The sequence below is a fragment of the Myotis lucifugus genome, unplaced genomic scaffold (assembly GCF_000147115.1).
Source record: "Myotis lucifugus unplaced genomic scaffold, Myoluc2.0 scaffold_126, whole genome shotgun sequence".
NCBI lineage: Eukaryota > Metazoa > Chordata > Mammalia > Chiroptera > Vespertilionidae > Myotis > Myotis lucifugus.
Window position 1 is genome coordinate 3,035,888 of NW_005871174.1, and position 8,230 is coordinate 3,044,117.

Here is an 8,230-nt window from a genome sequence, read left to right on the forward strand (position 1 = left end):
GCCCCTTGAGGACTTCTCCACTTTCCCCCTGCTCCTGAGGGATGATCCGGGCAGCAGCCACTGCTCACACCCCACTGCTGGTACCGGGCCCCAATCGCTCCGTGCCATCAGCGGGTACAAGCAGGGCCGGTGCTGTCAGCATGTGGGAGCAATGGCAGTGGGAGTGGGGCTGCCAGCAGATAGGGGACCAGGGTCTGTGGCGGGAGGGGCCAGGCAGGGGCGCAGAGGATGGGCCAGACCCGCCCTGCCCCTGTGCCCACCGCAGCCTCACAGCTCACAGTTCCTTTCAAGGTGCACGAATTTGTGCACTGGGCCCCTAGTATAGGATAATAGCTAACCTTTTTTGAGCACTTATCACATGCTCTGTGTCAGAGTGTGATGATTGACAATGCAGACTTCAGAGGCTGACACTAATCCTGGCTCCAACACTTATTGTGCGTCATCTGGCAATTTCCTTGAGCCCTCCTGAGCCTCAGTTATCTATCCCATTTATAAAGTGGAAAATATTATGGTGATTAGCTCATAAGATATTGTGGGGATCAAGTGAAGTCAAGAAAGTCCTGGGAACCATGTTTACTTAGCACAAATGTTTGTGAAATGTTAGCTGTGAGTGTCATCTCATTTGATCCTTCGAGGATCAATAAACCTTTAAGGGAGAAACTGAGAATTAGAGTGTGTAAGTACCAAGGTCTCACACCAACTTATACTGGAGAGAAACTCAAATTAAAATGAATATGACTTCACCTGCTGGATCCTGCAGTAATTTTAGGACTAGCTAAATGTTATGGTAGTATTTATTTTTAGTGTAGTACTGTCAGATATAAGGAAGTGGCACAATTATATAATTTATTTTCAAATTACACCCAACTTTATTTCTCTAAATTGAAGGAGCTGTAGAGTTTAATTGTAAATGCCCCTGAGATGCATTATGAAGACAGTAGAGAGAGTATTATAGGAGATTTATTATTGGAAAAGGCATATGGTCTCTTAGGACTGAAAATCACTGCCCTCAAAAGTGAGTGTGGACAGAGGAAAGGGGAGGGCTGAAGACTGAGCCCTGCTGCCAAGGGCATTTAGCATTTAGTGGTAGGAAGAGGGGGAGTCAGCCAAGGAGACTCAGGAGCAGCTGGTGCATGGGAAGGAAATCAGCAGGCACAGGGTAAAGGTGTTTCAGGGAGAAGAGAGTGATTATCGGTGTCAAAGGATGCTGAGCAATTAAGAGAGGGAAAATGAACAAAACTCATAGACAGACAACAGTATGGTAGTTACCAGAGGGAAAGGGGGAGGGGGGAATGCGTATATGGTGACAGAAGAAGATTTAACTTTGGATGGTGAGCACACAATACAATATACAGATCATGCACCATAGAAATATACACTTGAAACATATATAAGCTTATTAACCAAAGTCACCCCAATGAATTTAATAATAATAAAAAAGAAAGGTGAGGATAAGAACTGACCGAAGTATTTGGCAGCGTGGATGAGCCATTTTAGTGGAATGGAGATGATAGCTCCAAATGAGTAAATTCAAGACAATGGGAGGTGAAATGGAGGCAGTGAATATCAACAGCGCAAGCAGGTTTGTTTTTGGATTTTTTTTTTTTTTTTTGTAAATTAAAGGAGTTGGAGACATGATGCAATAGCTGAAGGAGCACTTCAGGGCAAGGGAATTTTGTTGTTGTTGTTGTTTTTTAATGGGAACTATTATAACATATGCATGTGATAATGGGGGGGGGGGAAACCTGGTAAAGCCAGAGAAAAAAGGGACAATTGCAGGAGGAAAGTCCTTCCCGGAGCAGACTAGAGTGCTTAGACGCCAATATTATAATGTAGAGTTTGGGTGAGTGTGTGTGTGTGTGTGTGTGTGTGTGTGTGTGTGTATGTGTGAGAGAGAGAGAGAGAGAGAGAGAGAGAGAGAGAGAGAGAGAGAGAGAGTGTGTTTTAGGGACAGAGCACAGAGAGTGTTTCTTCCTGACTCTCCCTCCCTCATTTTATGGAGTGTGCTCCCTCTGCCTCTATAACTCACACTGACAGGGCAATTGCAGTGGATGCAATTTGTAGGTGGACAAACCTTAGGGACTGTCATTCAATTTTTTAAAATTAAATTTATTGAGGTTGCATTAGTCAACAAAATTATGTAGGTTTCAAGTGTACATCTCTGGTCCCATCCCCCTTACCTCTGGTAATCACCTTACTGTTGTCTGTGTCTATGAGGGTTTTTTTTTTTTTGCTTAATTTCTTCACTTATTTCACACAGCCCCCCAGCCCCCCTCCCTTCTGAGAGCTGTCAGTCTGTTCTCTGCATCTATGAATCTGTTTCTATTTTGTTCATTAGATTCCACATGTGAGTGAAATTATGTGGTATTTGTCTTTCTCTGACTGGCTTATTTCACTTAGCATAGTACCCTGAACAGAAGCAAGTATTTAAGAGCTGACTTAAAGGCTTCTATTCCCACAAGAGCACCAGGGGAGAGTCTCCCCTCAGAAAACAGAGTGAGGGATGGCCAGGAAAGGCAGACAAGCTCACAATTAGGGTCCTTAACTCTGCAGAGCTGAACCTTAGTAGCGAGAAACACTTTTATTTACTACTTAGGAAGGGGTTCTGAGTACACTATTGCCCTTAACTTTTTTATTTTATTTTTCAATTATAGTGTACATTCAATGTTATTTTGTAGTAGTTTCAGGGATATAGCAGAGTGGTTAGACAATCATATGCTTTACAATATGTGGAAACCAACTTATCTCAAACCCAACTCATTTAGTAGGACTCATACCAGAAAACCAATTTAATAATTGTGATAAGAAGTAGATTTCTCAGGAGGGAAACCCCCAAAGGGTGAGGTGAAAGCATCTGGAAGCTCTAAAGCACCATGTAAATGTGCATTAGCATTGCCATTCTGAATAAGGAATTTATGTTCTTCTGGCACATTCCTGACTAGCCAGAGACAGAAACTTGTTGGCTATATTTTTCTCCCACACTTTCCTTGTCTGTTGCTCCAAGGGGCACTTCCATGTTTGCTGATGCCATTTCTAAGGTTAGATGCAATCAAAAACTTGCCCAAGCTATCTGATTGTTGAGAGATTTCAAAAGGTACAGCTTTCCCTTTCACCAGTGGCAGTAGTATCTGATCGGTTAAACAGATAAGATCCCCCTCCTTCCTCAACTACTGCAGTTCTCTAGCCCCAAACTCCTCTGGATGGTAGAGCTGGTTCTCTCTCCAAACGCCATCTTTCTGGCTTGTTTCTGCTCAGAGCAAGGATACTTGGGGGCAACCAATGGAACTCTTGTGATATTAACTTTGGCTCACACTCAGGAACGTTGGCTTGGCTAAAAAAATGAACCCTTTCCATCTAGAAGAATTAGGGGTATGCCTACCATTAATTGAGCTCTTATTATGGGCCAGATGCTATGATGCATTTTTAAAGTTCTTTACCATATTTCAAGATAATTTTAGACTTATAAAACATGCAAAAATTGTACAAAGTTCCCACATACCCTTCGCCAAGCTTATTGCCCCATTTTACACACCAGTACTTTTCCTCATTACACACTTGCCTCTGGATGTGCTACAGCCAGATCCCTGGGTAGTTATTTGTAAGGCATTTCCCTCTTATTCTTAGTTGTTTGCTGTTGTACATGACCTCTCCACCTTACAACAGTTAGACCCTCTGCCCTGGACAGGAAGTGTCTTCCTCCATAGTTCTTCCTTCCCCCAGAGAAGAAGTAATAAGTAAGGCAAGGCCGCTCAGCAATCTAAGAGGATCCCTTGTATTGGGGCTGGTAAAATGCAGAGTTTCCTCTCATTGAAAGGATCGGGGTTGTTCTTAAATTAGAGGTTTATATCCCGGGCTTCTCTATTAAAATCACAGAGAAAAGAGTTGTAATTAGAAGAATAAAAGGAGAAATCTAACATGAGCCAGGCAAAGGAATTATTCTCTGGACATCTCACAATATCTACCAAATACCGCTGGCTCTGCCTTAGCGGAATCATCTACAACCAATAAATGCGGAAAATCGTTTATTAAGCACCAACAATGTATGAAACTCTTAGCTAAGTGCATTACATTTATTATCTTCTCCCTCAGAAGAATCCTAATGGTTAACTATTCTATTTTCATTTTGCAACCGAAGATACTGAGACTTAGACATAAAAATACTTTGCCAATATCACACAGATGCATTAGAGAACTCATGCTTGCCCTTCCACACATTGCACTTAAATTTTTTAAAGCATGGGTAGTTACCGTTTCCACCTTACCTTTATTTCTTGAATGAGTGTTTCATCTTCCGGCACATCGGGGTCAATTGCAATGACAATGCCTTCATAGCCATTGTTATTCAGCTGAATGAGTGAATTGCTCAGGGCCCCTTCCAGAAGGTGAAGGACCAAGATGAAAACAGAACTCTTAAATGGCCCCATTACTACACATCTCCCTGTGATTATTCTCTTGGAAAAATTTTGGTTCTAGAGTCATCCTTCTTTACCCCTATTTATATGACTACAGAGACACACATTTTCCCAAGTTATCAGAGGTGGTTTATCACAGGACTTTAACCCCTTGACCCAAAATTGTTTCACTTTTTCATTTGTCTCCAATATGAGGAACAATGCCTTAGTCTTAAATCTTGTGTACTTTAAATATTTTATTTGAGAGGGTCATTAGCCTTGCCCTCACCTTTGCCAGATGCTGGGAAAGAGGGTGGGAAGACCACATCCGGTTCCCTAGAAGGATTCACAGGTGTCAAGCGGCTTAGCCACTGAAGGATGTTTACTTCTTATAAATGATTGCCCAACTAGGGATACTGGCCCACACAAGGTCACCCTCCAACCTCTGCCTGCCCCGGGGTGGCCTGGCTGTTTTATGCATTCAATAACTATTCATTAAGTGTGAGTCTTATATCCAGTTATCCCTCGATGTGGTCATTTTTATCCTCATCGATCTTGACATAACCTTAGCACTTCTTGGTGCTTCCTTAGATAATCCCTTGTACCAAAAGCATTAGCAAACAACATAGATATTATTGAATATTTCCTATTTGTGAGAATAGATAAAAATTTATATATCACTGTGCAAAGCAAACTCAAGTTTCCTCGTCAGACCTCTATTGCTCAATAAAATTCAAATTACATTATTTTACTGAAATTCAAATTAACACCATTATTTTACTGAAATTAAATGTCTCTCAGAACATGAACTATGGGCTGCCAGCTACTACCTACATTCATTGAAGTTTGCCAAACTTCAGATGAAAACTCAAATTAGTTCACCACTTTCCTGTAGTATTCAGATTACTTGAAATAGCCCTTCATCCCATCACTTTATTTGGTCTTCACAGGATGCTAAGCATCAGTTTCAACTTGTCTGTCCCTTTTCATTGACATTGGCTCATAAAAATTAAATTATTACTTACCACTAATAATTGGGCTTAAGTATGTAATATTTATGCATTCAAAAGTGAAGCATTTAATAGAGTGGATGTACTCAATTTCAAAGTGGTTGTGCAGATAATCCTAAAATGCTTTTATATAAAAATAATTTATTCAATAAATGTATGCATTTATTATGCATATGATATAAAAATTTTAGATTCTAAAATATCTCAAACCCCTAACCACAGGTATCTTTCCTGGGTTCCCTAAAAAACATAAGGCAAGCTTATGTGTTAATGATTTGAGAGTCTGATCCCAGAGCAGTGAGAATGAGGGAAAGGGGAAATGAATAAGGGAAGGCTGAGAAGCAATGAAAGATAAAGTGTTACTAAGCTGACTATTGGGGTACAATGAAGAAACCCAGCAAGTCAACCTGCTGGTGCACCTGCCCTGCCATCTGGGATGTCTCCTAACAGGCTATACAAAGAAACCATGCCTTGGGACAGTCCATTGGAGGGAGGAAGGGAAAGTGTCTGCCTCCTTCTCATATCCTACAGGTGATCAACTTCCCTGAACTTCCTAGGCTGGGTCATCCAGTCCTTCAAATAGCGACTGTACAGAGAAATCCCGTGCCCTGAGGTGTACGAGGAGTCAAGGATTCCCAGTGATGCCTGGTTGGTCTCTGGCAGTGGAACCACTCAGGCCTGTAAGGAGTGTGTAATGATAGAGGTGGAGCAAGTGACCGAGGATCCAGTAGATTAGGTGGTGGTTCTCAACCTGTGGGTCGCGAACAATGAAAATACATCCGCATATCAGATATTTACATTACGATTCATAACAGTAGCAAAATTGCAGTTATGAAGTAGCAACGAAAATAATTTTATGGTTGGGTGTCACCACAACATGAGGAACTGTGTTAAAGGGTCACGGCATTAGGAAGGTTGAGAACCACTGGATTAGAGGAAGCCAAGCCCAGGGAGGTTCCAGGAGACGAGTCCAATACAACTCATTGCTTGAACTGCTCAGATCCACTCATACCCTTCCTTCATGTCTAGCTCCAATATTATAATGTAGAGTTTGGGTTAGTGTGTGTGTGTGTGTGTGTGTGTGTGTGTGTGTGTACAAGCAGTTTCACTTATACCCTGAGAGATAGTACAGGTCCAATCATTCATAGATTCTCCTCCAGGTGGTGGCCAACTGCAATCTCCTGAGAAACCTAGAGCAAGTGTTATTGAAATAAATGGTAGTGCCTAATGCTACAGCATGAATCAAGGCCATTATAGATATTTATTTCCTCCTTCCTTCATCTTCATCACCAATCTCCCTCTTTTAGTCAGCATTTTGGCTGATCTGTGTTGTTTGTTTGCCTGTTGCTGTAACTCAACCCTTTATTTCTGAGGGCTCTAAACTCTTGTTGGGCTGTAGCTCCCGCAGTTGCCTATGACAGGGTCACCTGGTGTGACGGATCCAGTTTAGGTGCTTGGCCTTCCCTGCTGGCTAGGCCTTTGCTGCTTGCTCAATGGAGAGTCCTTGCTGCTGCCACAGTTTCTTTGTCTTGTAACACCACGGGCGTGTCTCTGATTCCCCAGGGAGAGGGCCTAGTTTGGCATGGCCTCCACTGGGCAGGCTGTGGTGGCAGCGCCTCAATCTCTGGTGCCCAAGTCCAGTTTAAACAGATTCTCGGAGGCTTTTGCTCACATAAAGCATTGCACCATGGTACCTGGAATCTGGCTTTCTTGGAGGCAGTTTGGATGGGCCAGGTGACAGGGAGGAAACTTGAGGAAAAGGCAGTTAACACCCTGAGAGACAAACTTTCACCAAAGATATGCTGGATCTCTCTTATGTTTCCTTCTAGGGAAAACCCCCAAATGGTAATCACTATTCTGACTTCCATTGCCACATGGATTAATTTTATTTGTTTTTGTATTTCATATAAACAGAAATATACAGTATGTCTTCTTGTGTCTGGCTACTTTCACATAACATTTTCTGCATAAAGTTCAGCCATGTTATTTTAGGTAGCAGTAATATGTTATTTTTTTCATTGTACTTCATCGTAAAAATATGCCACAATTTACTTACCAATTCCTGTTAGTGAACATGTGTATTATTTCCTGTTTGGGCTATTATAAGTAAAACTGCCATAGGTGCAAGCATTGATTTTAGTTGGATATGTACCAAGAGTGGTATTGCTGGGTTATAGGTTGTATATATGCCTAACTTTAGTTGATCTGCCAAACTCTTTTCAAAGTGATTGTACCAGTTGTTCCACATTTCTACCAGTACCTGGTACTGCCAGTTTTTATTATTTTAGCTACCCTGGTACAAGTGCAATCATATTGTACTGTGGTTTTAATTTACATTTTCCTTTATAACTAACTAGAGGCTCGATGCATGAAATTTGTGCAAGGGGCTCATCCCCACCTACCGCAGCGGCTGCCGGCCTCTGCCCTGGCCCCCGCTGCCGTGGCTTCATCCAGAAGCCCGCCCGGAAGGATGTCCAGTCTAATTAGTATATTACGCTTTTATTATTATAGATGTTACATACCTTTTCACATACTTATTTTCATTTTGATATCCTCTATTGTGAAGTGCCTGTTCAAGTTTTTTTGCCCAACTTTTAATCAGGTTGTCTTTATCTTATTGATTTATTGAGTCCTTTATTGGATATATGTATTGCAAATATCTTTTTCAAGTTTGTGGCTTGTCTTAATGGTACCCTTGAACGAGCAGAGATTCTTAATTTTAATGGAGTCCAATTTAACCTTTTCTTTTATGGATAATGTTTTATGTGGTCATATTTAAGATAGCTTTCCCAAGTTCATAAAGATATTATGCAGCCCTGATCGGTTTGG

The 8,230-nt window shown here is 41.5% G+C and overlaps 1 protein-coding gene across 1 annotated transcript in view; it reads right to left on the reverse strand.

The window, feature by feature from the left end:
• Window positions 1-4,424, reverse strand: part of LOC102427976 (calcium-activated chloride channel regulator 1) — a 32,673-nt gene extending 28,249 nt beyond the window's left edge. Inside the window, exon 1 of the mRNA XM_006093915.1 lies at window positions 4,263-4,424. Within this exon, the coding sequence (XP_006093977.1) occupies window positions 4,263-4,424 (162 nt within the window). The remainder of the gene's footprint in view (window positions 1-4,262) is intronic.
• Window positions 4,425-8,230: the final 3,806 nt, after the last annotated feature.